This window comes from Oncorhynchus kisutch, linkage group LG3, assembly GCF_002021735.2.
Source record: "Oncorhynchus kisutch isolate 150728-3 linkage group LG3, Okis_V2, whole genome shotgun sequence".
Taxonomy (NCBI): domain Eukaryota; kingdom Metazoa; phylum Chordata; class Actinopteri; order Salmoniformes; family Salmonidae; genus Oncorhynchus; species Oncorhynchus kisutch.
Window position 1 is genome coordinate 76,563,195 of NC_034176.2, and position 19,500 is coordinate 76,582,694.

At 48.5% G+C, this 19,500-nt stretch overlaps 1 protein-coding gene across 1 annotated transcript in view; it reads right to left on the bottom strand.

The window, feature by feature from the left end:
* The window catches only part of LOC109883810 (nuclear factor of activated T-cells, cytoplasmic 3-like), an 88,068-nt gene that overhangs the window by 32,835 nt on the left and 35,733 nt on the right, over positions 1 to 19,500 (bottom strand). The window contains 1 exon segment of the mRNA XM_031815018.1: positions 15,641 to 15,803. Within this exon segment, the coding sequence (XP_031670878.1) occupies positions 15,641 to 15,803 (163 nt within the window).

The window sequence follows — 19,500 nt, forward strand, 5'->3', positions numbered from 1 at the left end:
CTCAGTGAACCCTAACCCACCCCCCCTCCCTGACCTCTAACCTCTGTGTGTTTGTGTGTGTGTGTGTGTGTTTGTGTGTGAGTGAGAGAGAAAGGGGGCAGGGTTTATGATGACCTGGCTCCTCATAGGCCTAGTTACAGGTTACAAGGCCCGGCTGATCTGGTCTGGCTGGTTAATTCATCTTCAGGGTAGCTGGCAAAAAAATAAAAAAGCAGGCCCAGCAGCTGCCCACTGCAGCCCTGCCAGGCTCAACTCAACCAGGTTAGGTCACTCTCCTCTCTGCTTTGCAGCTCCGCCTATTTATACAGGCAGGCACATCTAGGAAAGCACCAGCAACACATGGAGACCTTTACAGTATGGGTGATTAGACCTGTTCTGTTCCATTTGGACTTCATTCTTGATTCTTAACCTTTCAACACACGGCAGACACATTACAGCTGAGCAGTAGGCCTACTTCCAATTGTACTGGACAATTTGTCTCAGTTAGAATTTCCAGTTCCACAATGCATTGTTCATGCTGAAGTACTAGGTGCTTACTAATCAAATGCAGCCACTGCTTTAAAGAACAAAAACCAAAACATTTTGATATTGCATGCATTAGAACAATGGAGTAAAGAGCACCTGGCAGAGGGGCACACACAGGCTTAGGATAGAACTTAAAGTGACAGGGAAAGCCCCCTGAAATCATTCCTAGCTGGATGTCTTAGAAGTGTGTGTGCCCTCTAAGCCTGCTCCTGTTGGACCTACGGGCTACAGGCTGATACCTAGGAGACAATCTGACTCCTCCCTGACTACGCTAAGAAGCTTTTGGACGGCCGGGGCGAAGCGTGCGAGGTCACATCCTTGTCTCACACTGTGACACACACACACACACTTCGGGCGATCAGCCTCAGAGGCGGTGCCATTTCGCCCGTTGAAACAAGGCCAGAGTCAGGGATAGGGCCTGTTGCATCCACAACACATTGGCACCCAGCTGAGCGGACAGGGTTGGTGAACAGTTCAGCCTAGTAATGGATTAGTCCATCAGAGCTTTTAAACAGAGGAAGAGAGGTGCACTATAATGGTCTCTTAGATCTGCAAATAGGAGAACTAGCATTGATTTAACCCTACCTGAATACATGAACACAGCTGTTATAGTGCTATTAATATTGTCCCTACAGGGTTAGTCTTTGTAGGGTACCAGGTGAGTCGAGCAGAAAGGTAAAGTCTCATAAGAAATAGAGTGCAACGAATCTCTGAGACAATGGATGTGCAGACTCTGACGGCAAATCCAAATGTCAAAAAAGCTTCATTTTGGCACTTGAATATATTTAGATGTGCTGAAAGTTGTTTATACGATCAACATTACTTCCTGTATAATATCCCCCTATTATGGAGTCATCCTCAATCCCTAGAGAACCCCATCAACATGAAATACATCAATGTGTGTGTGTGTCTGCATGTGTCTAGCTAACTAGTGATAATTATCATTACAATTACCTGTGATCGTAAACAAAACCTTAAGTCTACTTTCAAAAAGCTCAAAGTCATTAGGCATGGCTTTATGAGGTGCTTTACAGTCTGTTATTACTAGTATAGATATGGCAAGCGGACTATGGAAGTGATTACTGACTGACTGACTGAGTGTGTGCGTGTAAATCTGTGAGTGTGTGGCGTTGTAATGTTTATTCACAGCACACCATGTGTGTTCCAGACATCATATAGCGACTTTCTGTTTCTGTGTGGGTGTGAAACTGTGAGAGCGCGGGGGGGTGAAAGAGAGAGAGAGAGGAAGGGACGTGACGAGCACTACAGCACAAAACGTGGTCAGAAATCAAGTATTGTTATTGTTTTGTGAAACCATGTTTGGTACTGAGGTACTGAGGTACTTTTCACATCTCTAAACAAAATACTCTGTTCACATAAAATACTTTGAACACCTGCAGTTCATCCTGGAGTAGAAGTTTCTGTAAAGACCTACTACACCAAGGCCTCTCTCAGTCTCTAGTCTATAACACGAGGCCCAGGTCTGGAGTAGAGGTTTCTGTAAAGACCTACTACACCAAGGCCTCTCTCAGTCTCTAGTCTATAACACGAGGCCCAGGTCTGGAGTAGAGGTTTCTGTAAAGACCTACTACACCAAGGCCTCTCTCAGTCTCTAGAGTCTATAATACGAGGCCCAGGTCTGGAGTAGAAGTTTCTGTAAAGACCCACTACACCAAGGCCTTTCTCAGTCTCTAGTCTATAACACGAGAGTAGACAGAGTAGACACATGCAGACACACACACACACACACACACGTAGACACAGGCAGAGTAGACATGCAGACACACACACACACACATAGACACAGGCAGAGAAGACACACGCAGACACATGTAGAGACAGGCAGAGTAGACACATGCAGACACAGACACACACACACACGTAGACACAGGCAGAGTAGACATGCAGACACACACACAGACACAGGCAGAGTAGACATGCAGACACACACACACACACACACACATAGACACAGGCAGAGAAGACACACGCAGACACACGTAGACACAGGCAGAGTAGACATGCAGACACACACACACACACATAGACACAGGCAGAGAAGACACACGCAGACACATGTAGAGACAGGCAGAGTAGACACATGCAGACACACACACGTAGACACAGGCAGAGTAGACATGCAGACACACACACACACACACACATAGACACAGGCAGAGTAGACACATGCAGACACACACACACAGAGACACAAACACGCACCCTCTGCCTGCTTGTTTCACATTCCTCGCCTCACATCCCCCACCAAATCCATGGTTGGTGTGAAATACCACAGGAGGGTGGTCTCTGCACTTTCTTAACCTCCTCAAATCCTCTGGGACCAGCTGGTCAATAAGATCTGATGGGTCACGTCAGTCAGTAGTCATATTAAACCTGCTGACATTAATACCAGTCACATGTCTGACACACACCGCACTGCTGCTGCTGGATATAGGTCTGCGTCCCAAAAGCCACCCTATTCCATACATAGTGCAGTAAGTGCACTACTTTCGACCAGGGCTCTTGTTGAAAGCAGGTCGCTATGTAGGGACTAGAATGCCATTTGGAACACAACCATAGGCTGCCTGCTAGGTTACCTAAATATAAAACTGCTGGATACCATTACAGATTCAGGTCTAAATAAAGAGAGGCTTATTTTGGTTCTGTGGCATCTGTTCCACTGATCCAGTATTAGAAGAGAAAACAGCCTGGCCGGCAGGGCCCAGGGAGAAGAGGGTGACATGCAACAAGGAGAAATTTAAAACAGCCTTTGAAAAGTGTTGAGGGATGGGTTGGGTTGGGCTGGGGCTGGGGCTAGGGCTGGGCTGGGGCTGGGTTGGGCTGGGCTGGGGCTGGGGCTAGGGCTGGGGCTAGGGCTGGGCTGGGCGCCGTATCACCAGCAGAAGCATAGCCCGCCAAACTTCACAGTGAGAGCGGCATGTTTCACCATGCCTAAATCCACCCTCCCACCCCTTTCCCTCGCTGCTCACCTCTCCTCCACACCCCCTTCAGCTCCTCACCTCTACCTCCCTCCCCTCGCTCCTCACCTCTCCTCCACACCCCCTTCAGGTCCTCACCTCTCCTCCACACCCCCTTCAGGTCCTCACCTCTCTTCCACATCCCCTTCAGCTCCTCACCTCTACCTCCCTCCTCACCTCTCCTCCACATCCCCTTCAGGTCCTCACCTCTCCTCCACACCCCCTTCAGCTCCTCACCTCTACCTCCCTCCCCTCGCTCCTCACCTCTCCTCCACACCCCCTTCAGGTCCTCACCTCTACCTTCCTTCCCCTCATTCCTAACTTCTCCTCCACTCGCTCCTTCAGCTCCGACCCTCTCCCTCCCCCTCACCTCTCCTCCACACCTCCTTCAGGTCCTCACCTCAACTTTCCTTCCCCTCATTAATCACCTCTCCTCCACACCCCCTTCAGCTCCGACCCTCTCCCTTCCTCCCCTTTCCCTTGCTCCTCTCCCCCCTTCAGCTCCGACCCTCTCCCTTCCTCACCTTTCCCTCGCTCCTCACCCCCTTCAGCTCCGACCCTCTCCCTCCCTCTCCTTTCCCCTCACCCCCTTCAGCTCCGACCCTCTCCCTCCCTCCCCTTTCCCCTCGCTCCTCACCCCCTTCAGCTCCGACCCTCCCTCCCTCCCTCCTCCACTCGCTCCTCACCCCCTTCAGCTCCGACCCCCCCCCTTTCCCCTCGCTCCATACCCCCTTCAGCTCCGACCCTCTCCCTCCCTCTCCTTTCCCCTCGCTCCTCACCCCCTTCAGCTCCGACCCTCTCCCTCCCTCCTCCCCTCGCTCCTCACCCCCTTCAGCTCCGACCCTCTCTCTCCCTCCTCCCCTCGCTCCACACCCCCTTCAGCTCCGACCCTCTCCCTCCCTCCTCCCCTCGCCCCTCACCCCCTTCAGCTCCGACCCTCTCCCTCCCTCCTCCCCTCGCTCCACACCCCCTTCAGCTCCGACCCTCTCCCTCCCTCCTCCCCTCGCTCCTCACCCCCTTCAGCTCCGACCCACTCCCTCCCTCTCCTTTCCCCTCGCTCCACACCCCCTTCAGCTCCGACCCTCCCTCCCTCCTCCCCTCGCTCCTCACCCCCTTCAGCTCCGACCCTCTCCCTCCCTCCCTCCTCCCCTCGCTCCACACCCCCTTCAGCTCCGACCCTCTCCCTCCCTCTCCTTTCCCCTCACCCCCTTCAGCTCCGACCCTCTCCCTCCCTCCTCCCCTCGCTCCACACCCCCTTCAGTTCCGACCCTCCCTCCCTCCCTCTCCTTTCCCCTCGCTCCACACCCCCTTCAGCTCCGACCCTCCCTCCCTCCCTCTCCTTTCCCCTCGCTCCACACCCCCTTCAGCTCCGACCCTCCCTCCCTCCTTCCCCTCGCTCCACACCCCCTTCAGCTCCGACCCTCCACCCCTCCCTCTCCTTTCCCCTCGCTCCACACCCCCTTCAGCTCCGACCCTCCCTCCCTCCCTCTCCTTTCCCCTCGCTCCACACCCCCTTCAGCTCCAACCCTCCCTCCCTCCCTCTCCTTTCCCCTCGCTCCACACCCCCTTCAGCTCCGACCCTCCCTCCCTCCTTCTCCTTTCCCCTTGCTCCTCACCCCCTTCAGCTCCGACCCTCCCTCCTTCCCCTCGCTCCACACCCCCTTCAGCTCCGACCCTCCACCCCTCCCTCTCCTTTCCCCTCGCTCCACACCCCCTTCAGCTCCGACCCTCCCTCCCTCCCTCTCCTTTCCCCTCGCTCCACACCCCCTTCAGCTCCGACCCTCCCTCCCTCCTTCTCCTTTCCCCTCGCTCCTCACCCCCTTCAGCTCCAACCCTCCCTCCCTCCTTCTCCTTTCCCCTCGCTCCACACCCCCTTCAGCTCCAACCCTCCCTCCCTCCCTCTCCTTTCCCCTCGCTCCACACCCCCTTCAGCTCCGACCCTCCCTCCCTCCTTCTCCTTTCCCCTTGCTCCTCACCCCCTTCAGCTCCGACCCTCCCTCCCTCCCTCTCCTTTCCCCTCGCTCCACACCCCCTTCAGCTCCGACCCTCCCTTCCTCCCTCTCCTTTCCCCTCGCTCCACACCCCCTTCAGCTCCGACCCTCCCTCCCTCCTTCTCCTTTCCCCTCGCTCCTCACCCCCTTCAGCTCCGACCCTCTCCCTCCCTCTCCTTTCCCCTCGCTCCACACCCCCTTCAGCTCTGACCCTCCCTCCCTCTCCTTTCCCCTCGCTCCACACCCCCTTCAGCTCCGACCCTCCCTCCCTCCTTCTCCTTTCCCCTCGCTCCTCACCCCCTTCAGCTCCGACCCTCCTTCTCCTTTCCCCTCGCTCCTCACCCCCTTCAGCTCCGACCCTCTCCCTCCCTCTCCTTTCCCCTCGCTCCACACCCCCTTCAGCTCCGACCCTCCCTCCCTCCCTCTCCTTTCCCCTCGCTCCACACCCCCTTCAGCTCCGACCCTCTCCCTCCCTCTCCTTTCCCCTCGCTCCTCACCCCCTTCAGCGCCGACCCTCCCTCCCTCCTCCCCTCGCTCCTCACCCCCTTCAGCTCCGACCCTCTCCCTCCCTCCTCCCCTCGCTCCTCACCCCCTTCAGCTCCGACCCTTCCTCCCCTCGCTCCACACCCCCTTCAGCTCTGACCCTCTCCCTCCCTCCTCCCCTCGCTCCTCACCCCCTTCAGCTCCGACCCTCTCCCTCCCTCCTCCCCTCGCTCCTCATCCCCTTCAGCTCCGACCCTCCCTCCCTCCCTCCTCCCCTCGCTCCTCACCCCCTTCAGCTCCGACCCTCTCCCTCCCTCTCTACTGTAACACAACACGTTCTTTAGGCGCATGCCTCTGCCAAGTTGTTTCCCTGTGTTTCTCTGGTGTTGCCATGGCAAGGCTCTGTGCATGTGTATATGAGTGTGTGTGTATATGAGTGCATTCTCACACTGGTGTAAACTACAGCTCTTAGAGGGTGTGTGTGTGTGTGTGAGAGAGAGAGAGATGTTGGAGCGGGAACAGCGGTGGTCAAGGTCATGGGTGGCTTCTGGCCCATGACGTTCAGTGGTGTCTCTGCTCTGACACGGCTTAGGGCCCACACACACATCCCTGTTCACATACAGGCCTGCTGTGTACCCAGCACACCAGGGCCCAGTGAGCCAGGGGGCCGCTTGGCCGTTTGTTTAAACAAGGTCAATACACACACACACACACAGAGCAGAGCAACGTATACTGTGTGCTCAGCCAGTATATGGTTCTGCTGGTCTTTTCAAAGCTCAGTCACTCTTTCCCCATTTCTATCCCTCTCTTCCTCCCCCCATGTCTCACCTCTTCCCTCTGCTTGAAGCTGAAGGCTATTTCCCCCTTCTCGTTACCACCCCACCTCTCTCCCTTTTTCTCCTTCCTTCCTCTCTCTCTCTCTCTCCCCCTCTCTCTCTCAATTCAATTCAAAGTGCTTTATTGGCATGGGAAACATATGTTACATTGCCAAAGCAAGTGAAATAGATAATAAATAAAAGTGAAATAAACAATATAAAATGAACAATGAACATCTCCCCTCTCTCCCACCACCAAGTACCCTCTCCCTGCCGTCTCACTGCACACTAACCCTGATTACATCAAATGAGAGTGGAGCCTCACAGCCTACATCATGTTTACATCAAATAGAGCCTGGGGCAGGACAACAGCTCCCGTCGGTTCACACAGTGCAAACTGCAGAGCAGAGAGTTGCTCATCTCCCTCTTTATTACCCATACATGCCTATTGAAAGAGTCAACAACGTCATGCCACAACAACACAGAGGAATAAAGACTCCACACAGTGGAGCAGAGGGGGACTGGTGTAGAAAAGTGACAACACAGAGGAATAAAGACTACACACAGTGGAGCAGAGGGGGACTGGTGTAGAAAAGTGACAACACAGAGGAATAAAGACTACACACAGTGGAGCAGAGGGGGACTGGTGTAGAAAAGTGACAACACAGAGGAATAAAGACTACACACAGTGGAGCAGAGGGGACTGGTGTAGAAAAGTGACAGCACAGAGGAATAAAGACTACACACAGCGGAGCAGAGGGGGACTGGTGTAGTAAAGTGACAACACAGAGGAATAGAGACTCACACAGTGGAGCAGAGGGGGACTGGTGTAGAAAAGTGACAACACAGAGGAATAAAGACTACACACAGTGGAGCAGAGGGGGACTGGTGTAGAAAAGTGACAACACAGAGGAATAAAGACTACACACAGTGGAGCAGAGGGGGACTGGTGTAGAAAAGTGACAACACAGAGGAATAAAGACTACACACAGTGGAGCAGAGGGGACTGGTGTAGAAAAGTGACAGCACAGAGGAATAAAGACTACACACAGCGGAGCAGAGGGGGACTGGTGTAGTAAAGTGACAACACAGAGGAATAGAGACTCACACAGTGGAGCAGAGGGGGACTGGTGTAGAAAAGTGACAACACAGAGGAATAAAGACTACACACAGCAGAGCAGAGGGGGACTGGTGTAGAAAAGTGACAACGCAACAAGCCACATGCTTTATATGTGACAAAAGCTGCTGGTTATGCTGTGTAGAAATAGAACCACAGTTGCCGGTAGTCAGAGAGAGGGTTGGTGATATATCAAAAATCATTCTGTGTGGCCAGAGAGGGAAACGTAATGCGCTCTTGGACAGCCTCAGCCCATCTTGTCTTTCAAATCCCATTTTCAGACACCATGGACTCATTTAGAGTTATTAAAAAGACTGAACATTAAAGACTAAATGCAAGGGCTGCAATATAAAACATTTTATATTTAGTATTTTTGTTTACAGAAGCCTTTTACCTAATACACAATACTGTAAGTGTAAACTGTAGTGGAGCGGGTCGAGAGTTTCAAGTTCCTTGGTGTCCACATCACCAACTAACTATCATGGTCCAAACACACCAAGACAGTCGCAAAGAGGGCACGACAACACCTTTTGCCCCTCAGGAGACTGAAAAAAATTGGCATGGGTCCCCAGATCCTCAAAAAGTTCTACAACTGCACCATCAAGAGCATCCTGACCGGTTGCATCACCGCCTGGCATGGCAACTGCTCGGCATCCGACCATAAGGCGTTACAGAGGGTAGTGTGTATGGTCCAGTACATTACAGGTACCAAGCATTCCTGCCATGCAGGACCTATATACTAGGCGTGTTAGAGGAAGACCCAAAAAATGGTCAAAGACACCAGTCACACAAGTTATAGACCGTTCTCTCTGCTACTGCACGGCAAGCAGTACCGGAGCACCAGGTCTCGGACCAAAAGGCTCCGTAACAGCTTCTACCCCCAAGCCAAGACTGCTGATCAATTAATCAAGTGGCCTCCCAGGTTATTTGCATTGACTCCCCCCATTGTTTTTACACTGCTGCTATTTGCTGTTTATTATCTATGTATCGTCACTTTACCCCTACCTACATATACAAGTTACCTCTAACCTGTACCCCCGCACACTGACTCAGTACCAGTACTCCCTGTATATAGCCTTGTTATTGTTATTTTATTGAGTTACTTAATATTTTTTACTTTAGTGTATTTGGTAAATATTTTCTTAACTCTTCATGAACTGCATTGTTAGTTAAGGGCTTGTAACTAAGCATTTCACGCTCAGTTCTACACCTGTGTGTGTGTGTGTGTCTGTATCCATGGCCCAACTGTGTAACACTGTGGATCTCCTTTTCTTTGTGTCGAAGCAGCAAGCGCACAATTAGGCTGGTTAAATACGCACATGGATTGCTAAGCCAGAGGCTTTGGACTTACCCATCCCCTAGCAACAGGTGTGCCTGACAATTATGGTCTGCCTGCCCAGCAGTTTGGCTAGCCTCGGAGAAGAAGCCCTAGCTTAGCCTAGCGTAACCCAGGCTATGTTTACATTAGAACAGCTTAGCGTAGCGTAGCATAGCCTAGCGTGGTATCCACTGGAATAAGCAGCATTCCACACAGAACACAGTGGCATGAATCACCTCTGTCCAAACAGTGCCATGTAAACAGTGTCACATTGTTTTGCTTTTGTTTGTCTGGCTACTGTAGGTTTAAGTTAGAAGATGACTGTTATGACATGCAGACCTGTGGCTTTCTTTCTGTTGTACTCTATGGTTTATTTTGGGGGGGAGACACGGACTGAGGAGACTACATTTATGACTTTCCCTTATACTACTCATTAATCTATAGTAGGATATGTATGTGCATGTACGCCCAAGGGAACAGTTCGGTGGCCGTTTGATCACAGTGTGGATAAGATCAGTTAGTCTTGCATGTTCCTCTCATGTAAATGACACTGCCCTGCCTGATAACCTGGTGACCCTTGGGGTTATGGGAAGGAGACCCTGTAGCTAGCGACCTTTCAAATCTACTAAACAATACGGGGGATGAAATAAAAACCACTAATTTAAGATGAGGCCCCCCAAGCAAACAAATGCCTGTTGCTCAAACTAGGTGAGCAGCATTATCAGTGAAGTACACGTCCTATAGAGAGGCTTTAAAGATGCCTTTCTTTTCCTTTGGTTTGCAACAAGTCAACATACGGCAGTAAAAGCATGAATCTTAACAGAAGCAGAAAACAGAGACAAGTCCACCCTTCCCTTTCAGGTGGTGGGAGAACCAGGATATTTTAACAGCTTCCTGCCTCAGGCACACAACCTCTACCATTATAACTGCATATGTGGCCCACTGTGATAAGAGAAAACAACAGACAAAGACTGGCTGACTTCTGCCATATAAACAGGGCTCGGTCACAGAGAGTCTAGACAAATAGAAAGATGATAGGGAGACAAGCCAGGAAGTGCTTCAGGAACAGGACTGGTAAAATTAGCATAAAGCAGATACTGTAGCATGAATAATGTAGGCTGATTGGCTGAGGGGGAGACACGTACGCACACACCTACATGCCCATGTCTGCCCGCCCGCCATCTGTCCTGCTCCTTCTGCAGTGGTAGTGGTCAAAAAAAATAGGTTGGGTTAACTCTGATCACCGGTCGCAGTGAGAAAAGTCACGCTTCCTGTACTTTCAATGCATTTTTCCGCAAAAGGTGAGTAAACTGTTTTTACTGTCCACTACACCACTGCCCCTCCCCTGCGCTACATCTACCTACAGTAGCTCTGATACACGACCCGAGTTTGAAGGGCCCCAACATAATACTTCAGGTTAAGGCCTGCTTTTTCATCAACCAGGGTACGGGCCGGGCTCCCTCCTGCTCTGCTGTGCAGTGTCTCTGTACAGTCATATCTTACCATCATAACATGGTGTCAGAACGTCTTATAAAATATAAAAGCAGAACATTGTCCAAGTCAACAGGATAGATTATTTCACTGAAAATAATAATACTCTGTAAGTTTTGGTAGGAGTTTAGAGTGACCAAAAGTTGCTAGCTAACAGCTCGACCACGTCTCATGAGCAGCCCAAGCTTGGCCTGAACGTCGTGGACATGGGTAGGGTAGAGCCTGAATATCATGGGCATGGGTAGGGTAGAGCCTGGATGTCGTGGGCATGGGTAGGGTAGGACCTGAACGTTGTGGACATGGGTAGAGTAGAGCATGAACATCGTGGGCATGGGTAGGGTAGAGCATGAACATCGTGGGCATGGGTAGGGTAGAGCATAAATGTCGTGGGCATGGGTAGGGTAGAGCCTGGATGTCGTGGGCATGGGTAGAGCATGAATGTCGTGGGCATGGGTAGGGTAGAGCATGAATGTCGTGGGCATGGGTAGGGTAGAGCATGAATGTCGTGGGCATGGGTAGGGTAGAGCCTGGATGTCGTGGGCATGGGTAGGGTAGAGCCTGGATGTCGTGGGCATGGGTAGGGCTCGAGCTTCATTTTCCTGCCTGTGCAGGGCTCTACCATCGACCCCTTCATAGTGGCATGCTCTTGTTTTTCTGTTGACATAGCAGTTCCTTGATCTGGGGGGTATGTGTGTGTGTACGTGTGAGATAGTGTGTGTGTGTGTGTGTGTGTGTGTCTTGATATAGACAATAAACACAACAGTCACAAAAGGAAGCTGCCCACACCACGGCCAGATGGCAGTCATGGCGTCAGTTGATGACATCACGAGTCCCAACACCTGAGTCAGTGGACCCCACAGGAAGACTGGTGCCATCAGAGCAGAAGGATGCAGTGACACACTGGAGACACTGAGGGACCAATGTCCTCCTACGGCTGGGGACTATAGGCTTAGTTACAGACCTACACCTGGAGGGAAAAGGCTGTTAGTCAGTCTGTTGTTAGCCTAGTGACTGACCCTTATTCACCAGGGCTACTGCATATTCACTCAGAGTATGACTGCTGAGATAGGATCAGTTTTGTCTTTTACATAAAGAATTCAGGATGATTTTCTGGACCTGGTCCAAGATCAGCACTTCTTACCTGAGACTTTTTGTAAATACTCTAGCAGCACATTGTGTCTTGGGCCTGTATCAATCAGTAAGGCAGGTGTTTAGGTTGTAATGAAAACAAATATGACAGGACAGCCTCTTGGTCACACAGTGTTAAAGGGGGAAACAGAATGTCAACAGAAAAACAATGAGGAAGTTCTGTTTAGTAAACAAGGACAACACCATTAGACCTGCCTGACCAGAGATGATATCATCCATCATCACATGTTCCTAGTATTACACTGGTCTGGTGACCCATAACAAACAAAACACACACACACACACACACACACACACACACACACACACACACACACACACACACACACACAAAGACAAAGCGAGGAGCAATACAACACTACAAAAAAAAGGAATTTAATAATCTTATAGCCAAATAGCTCCCTTCTGGACTAGGAATGAGGGCAAACAGCCAATGCTCGTACGGGTTCAACATTCTGATAGCTAAATTATGCATTGTCACACATGGTGGGGTAGAATGAAAGGTTGCAGTTGAAATGGTTCAGCATTAGCTCTGATGGAGGAACAGGACCCTGTCTGTATAACTCGCCCTGAGATGAGAGTTAGCATAGTTTTTAAGAAACTATGCTGTATGGAACAAATGGTCAACAACATTTGCATCAAAATAACCAATGATGACAACCCCAGTGAAAAATTAAAGAAATGAGCGGTTCTGGACACCAAACTGTGGTCTTCCTCTGGTCCACATTCTTAAAGGTCACTTCAATTAGAAGAGTATTACATTGGGGTTGTTGTGGGTATCAGTGTATAGTTCCATTAAAACCCCAACTAAAAGATGATCCTGAGGGAGTGGACTGGAATGACAAGCCACCTCCGAGCATTGGCTGTTTGCCCTATAAGCCGGGGCATTGTTGGGTTATGAAAACACACAGTCCAAGCCTGGGCATTGTTGGGTTATGAAAACACACAGTCCAAGCCTGGGCATTGTTGGGTTATGAAAACACACAGTCCAACCAGGGGCATTGTTGGGTTATGAAAACACACAGTCCAAGCCGGGGCATTGTTGGGTTATGAAAACACACAGTCCAAGCCTGGGCATTGTTGGGTTATGAAAACACACAGTCCAAGCCGTGGCATTGTTGGGTTATGAAAACACACAGTCCAAGCCTGGGCATTGTTGGGTTATGAAAACACACAGTCCAAGCCGTGGCATTGTTGGGTTATGAAAACACACAGTCCAAGCCTGGGCATTGTTGGGTTATGAAAACACACAGTCCAAGCCGTGGCATTGTTGGGTTATGAAAACACACAGTCCAAGCCTGGGCATTGTTGGGTTATGAAAACACACAGTCCAAGCAGGGTTATTGTTGGGTTATGAAAACACACAGTCCAAGCCGTGGCATTGTTGGGTTATGAAAACACACAGTCCAACCAGGGGCATTGTTGGGTTATGAAAACACACAGTCCAAGCCGTGGCATTGTTGGGTTATGAAAACACACAGTCCAAGCCGGGGCATTGTTGGGTTACACACCACTGGTCATGGCCCATGATGCCGTCCGCCCCGCTTCAGTCACCACACAAAGGATCCCTGTCCCCTGAGCATAAAATATTCACCCGCTGCCTGGCTCTGCTCTGGCTGTCGGCTGGATAACAGAACGGGAGCCCTGGGTCAGGAATGTGGCGCTACATAGGTTCTGTAACAGACCTCAGATCAAATAGTATTCAAACCCTTTCAAAATACTTGGGAGCCTTTTCTTCAGCCTGCCTGGAGTGGAGTTGTAGTTGGACAGGGTTTGGACCTTGTCCTTTGTAGCTCAGTTGGTAGAGCATGCCACTTGTAATGTCAGGGTAGTGGGTTCGATTCCCGGGACCACCCATACATACATAAAACGTATGCATGCATGACTGTAAGTCACTTTGGATAAAACCGTCTGCTAAATGGCATTTATTATTATTGGATTCACTGCTCTAGTCAAGCTCAATCAAGCACAAGTTAAGTAACAGAAATATTTCAAATACTATTTGAACCCAGGTCTGGTACAGGCTGAGGCTCACTCTGCAGCAGTCTCTGGGGTATCACATGACAGACAAACTAATTGGGCTTCGGGTACGGTGACTGCGATGATGTACCCTGCCCTGCTGGCGTGCCTGCTGCAGCAGCTCACCCTTTCTACCTGTACAGAGGGAGGGGTGGGGCGGTTATTGTTTGGTAATACTTACACATAATACTTTAATTCACTAGCACTGGCTGCCGTAACCTAGACGGCTGTATAAATTGACAGTTGAGGTACTGCATGTTGTGACAGTCCTGATTCTACAAGGCACGGTCTATCAATCGAAATTAAACATTTTGTTTGGTAAATGTAACCTTTATTTAACTAGTCAGTTGAGAACAAATTCTGATGTACAATGACGGCCTACCCCAGCCAAACCTAGACAGCGCTGGGCCAATTGTGCGCCGCCCTATGGGACTCCCAATCACAGCCGTATGTGATGCAGCCAGGATTCGAACCAGGTACTGCAGTGACGCCTCTTGCATTGAGATGCAGTGTCTTAGACCACTGCACCACTCGGGAGCCCTTTTCCAGACTGTCACTGTCAGTATAGATGCAGGTCACCTCCAGAACTGAACTGAGCTGCACTGCCTCTTGTAGTTTACATCAGAGAGTTTCTTAAGTTCTACTTCCTGCGTCCAGGTTGCTACACTGACATCATGGTTACATGACTAAGGTGATAGTTTCCCTGGTGGTATAGGTTAGATTCAGAAAAGTTTACCTTATGCAATCAAAGGTGTTATCGCGTATCCTAAAATGACGTGGGTAAAACAAAGCGCAAATTAAAAGTACGAATCTCGGAGTATCGTAGCGCCATTTGGTGCAAAAACTCAACTTACCCACTTGCGGCCCACTTTTTGGAAACAAACCACTCGATTTCGTTCTTACGTTATATTGGCATCGAAAATGTCACCCTCCCTAGGAGAGGGGGTGACCTCGACAATTTACTGTTAAAATGAGAGGCTGCATGGATCTTTAATTTAAAGACCCTTGCTCCCTTCAGTCTCAACGTAGACTTTGATCTGAAGCCATTCTTGTGATTATTGTGATGTTGCTGTTCATTGTTAATGTTTGTAGGCTTATGTATCCAAATTGTATCTATGATCAGACTATCCATTTATGTTTTTTGTATGCTATTTTAATATATCAGAATTAACCAATGATCAGGCCCCACCTGGCCATGATTACAGACACCTGTGTGTGCCCTTTGACATTATATAAACTAGTCACGCCGCAGTGTTTGTCATTATACCCTGATGAAGACAGCTTGTCTGTCTAAACGTTGGATATTAGGTTATTACATTATTGCATCTGAGCTCCAAGACTGTGCGGCTCTACATTCATTTTACATGTGTTCTACTCCACTAGCCAGCACCTCGCCTAAATAGGTGTGCGTTTCTTTCGCCTCTAGGCTTACCTTATGTAACACACTGCAGGGCAGTCAGGCATCATGCTAACAGACAGGCACAACAAAATGGCCATGACATACTGTATACTATGACCTGAAGAGCCATTTGACCTGTGTTTTGCCAGTTATTAGGTAAGGTTGGTTACACCAGCTGGTAATAACTGAATGTTTTGGTTATTGTGATTTCTATGGGTTATTCACTGACCATGTACTAGGCCAGTGAATTAGTGAGGAAGGTCCACCTGCTTTAACAATGTTGATGCCAGGGGCCTTTGAGCCCTGTCTGGAAAACAATCTAGGGGAAAGAGTACAATAAACTATATGGTCTTACCTTGACAACAGGATGACCACCTGATGCAGCTTTGATCGCCCCTCTGCTTCCCTCCGTCTCGTAGTGTGCTCGGTGGTGGGCCTTGGGGTGCACCTCAACCTTCAGCTCGTACTGGCCAAACAGGTGGGGCAGGGGCCAGTCCAGGGGGGGTAGGGAAGAGGTCCTGGGGACAGACCGAAACATAGACAATAAGGGTACTGATGGTTTGGATAACAACAAGATACAGATCACCTAGGCATTACCTAGGTGATCTATGGATAACAAATAGATATAGCCTATATCACCTAGCATTTCTTGTCTTTTGGAAAGACATTACCTGTGAGCCGCTGTGACTACATAATCATCCTATGAATAACAAAAAGGCTCTATAATATTAGCTAGCAGGGGCAGGTTAGAGCTAGTTAAGCCAGCTGGATTCATTCAAACCTGCCTTGGCAGCACAGTACAGTAGTTATGTTTACAAACTACTGCCAGGCCAGTACACCCACATGTCCTACTCTGAGAACTAAGAGCATTTACTTGTAAGATGAGTCAATTTTAGTATAGAGAACCACTCAACAATCGCAATTGTATTTGGTCAGGGAAAAGAGGTTGTGCTTTTAACATAAATATGCTACTGGAATGTAGGTTTGACTGCCCTTAATCAAAGAGAATAAGTACATAGAAGAACCAATGCAATGACACATTATATATGGTAATATAAAGAAGTGAGAACACAACAGGTTGTGCTGAATCATGACCTCTGGAAACATTGTGGAGGATCACACTAGGCCTACACTAGGTCTGAGTGACACACAGAGTACAGTGTCTAAATGGGGCTGTAGGCTGTGTGTTCAACCCCATCAGTCAGACAGTGAATCATAGGAATTACCACCAACATTAGGCTAACCATACTGGAATAATCACACTTGTAATAGGTCATGCAGGGACTGTAACTAGCAGTGAATCATGAAGGGGTTTTACACTATAAACGGTATATAGATGTATGGTTGTGTTGTTCAGCACTGTAGTATGGATGAGGCTGTGTCACAGGAGAGGTTGCATGCTGATGTTTTTTTCCCCCTCTGTATGTTTTTATCTATGTAGGGCACAATCATATTTGAACAGCTGCACTCAAAAATAAACCCTCCATCTGTGCCCATCCACACAGACAAACTGTCTCTCTCAGTGGGTCTCTGGGTAGCTTGGCTGGTCTATGGCTCTATTGATCTAGAACCAACAGAGAAATAATGTTCTAAAAACCTATTTAGGTCAATTATTGTCAAAACTATTTAGGATGTTAGTATTTCATCATCTACTAGCCTACACACTGAATCTTCATAAAAAAGACTGAGCCAGTTATAAAGACTTGGCTACACTGAGCCAGTTATGAAGACTTGGCTACATTGAGCCAGTTATAAAGACTTGGCTACATTGAGCCAGTTATAAAGACTTGGCTACATTGAGCCAGTTATAAAAACTTGGCAACATTGAGCCAGTTATAAAGACTTGGCTACACTGAGCCAGTTATAAGGACTTGGCTACATTGAGCCAGTTATAAGGACTTGGCTACATTGAGCCAGTTATAAAGACTTGACTACACTGAGCCAGTTATGAAGACTTGGTTACACTGAGCCAGTTATAAGGACTTGGTTACACTGAGCCAGTTATAAAGACTTGGCTACACTGAGCCAGTTATAAGGACTTGGCTACACTGAGCCAGTTATAAAAACTTGGTTACACTGAGCCAGTTATAAAAACTTGGCAACATTGAGCCAGTTATAAAGACTTGGCTACACTGAGCCAGTTACAGTGCCTTGCGAAAGTATTCGGCCCCCTTGAACTTTGCGACCTTTTGCCACATTTCAGGCTTCAAACATAAAGATATAAAACTGTATTTTTTTGTGAAGAATCAACAACAAGTGGGACACAATCATGAAGTGGAACGACATTTATTGGATATTTCTAACTTTTTTAACAAATCAAAAACTGAAAAATTGGGCGTGCAAAATTATTCAGCCCCTTTACTTTCAGTGCAGCAAACTCTCTCCAGAAGTTCAGTGAGGATCTCTGAATGATCCAATGTTGACCTAAATGACTAATGATGATAAATACAATCCACCTGTGTGTAATCAAGTCTCCGTATAAATGCACCTGCACTGTGATAGTCTCAGAGGTCCGTTAAAAGCGCAGAGAGCATCATGAAGAACAAGGAACACACCAGGCAGGTCCGAGATACTGTTGTGAAGAAGTTTAAAGCCGGATTTGGATACAAAATATTTCCCAAGCTTTAAACATCCCAAGGAGCACTGTGCAAGCGATAATATTGAAATGGAAGGAGTATCAGACCACTGCAAATCTACCAAGACCTGGCCGTCCCTCTAAACTTTCAGCTCATACAAGGAGAAGACTGATCAGAGATGCAGCCAAGAGGCCCATGATCACTCTGGATGAACTGCAGAGATCTACAGCTGAGGTGGGAGACTCTGTCCATAGGACAACAATCAGTCGTATATTGCACAAATCTGGCCTTTATGGAAGAGTGGCAAGAAGAAAGCCATTTCTTAAAGATATCCATAAAAAGTGTCGTTTAAAGTTTGCCACAAGCCACCTGGGAGACACACCAAACATATGGAAGAAGGTGCTCTGGTCAGATGAAACCAAAATTGAACTTTTTGGCAACAATGCAAAACGTTATGTTTGGCGTAAAAGCAACACAGCTCATCACCCAGAACACACCATCCCCACTGTCAAACATGGTGGTGGCAGCATCATGGTTTGGGCCTGCTTTTCTTCAGCAGGGACAGGGAAGATGGTTCAAATTGATGGGAAGATGGATGGAGCCAAATACAGGACCATTCTGGAAGAAAACCTGATGGAGTCTGCAAAAGACTGGAGACTGGGACGGAGATTTGTCTTCCAACAAGACAATGATCCAAAACATAAAGCAAAATCTACAATGGAATGGTTCAAAAATAAACATATCCAGGTGTTAGAATGGCCAAGTCAAAGTCCAGACCTGAATCCAATCGAGAATCTGTGGAAAGAACTGAAAACTGCTGTTCACAAATGCTCTCCATCCAACCTCACTGAGCTCGAGCTGTTTTGCAAGGAGGAATGGGAAAAAATGTCAGTCTCTCGATGTGCAAAACTGATAGAGACATACCCCAAGCGACTTACAGCTGTAATCGCAGCAAAAGGTGGCGCTACAAAGTATTAACTTAAGGGGGCTGAATAATTTTGCACGCCCAATTTTTCAGTTTTTGATTTGTTAAAAAGGTTTGAAATATCCAATAAATGTCAGTCCACTTCATGATGGTGTCCCACTTGTTGTTGATTCTTCACAAAAAAATACAGTTTTATATCTTTATGTTTGAAGCCTGAAATGTGGCAAAAGGTCCCAAAGTTCAAGGGGGCCGAATACTTTCGCAAGGCACTGTATAAGGACTTGGCTACATTGAGCCAGTTATAAGGACTTGGCTACATTGAGCCAGTTATAAGGACTTGGCTACATTGAGCCAGTTATAAAGACTTGGCTACACTGAGCCAGTTATAAAGACTTGGTTACACTGAGCCAGTTATATAAGGACTTGGCTACATTGAGCCAGTTATAAAGACTTGGCTACACTGAGCCAGTTATGAAGACGGGGCTACATTGAGCCAGTTATAAAGACTTGGCTACACTGAGCCAGTTATAAGGACTTGGCTACACTGAGCCAGTTATAAAGACTTGGCTACATTGAGCCAGTTATAAAGACTTGGCTACATTGAGCCAGTTATAAAGACTTGGCTACACTGAGCCAGTTATAAAGACTTGGCTACACTGAGCCAGTTATAAAGACTTGGCTACACTGAGCCAGTTATAAGGACTTGGCTACATT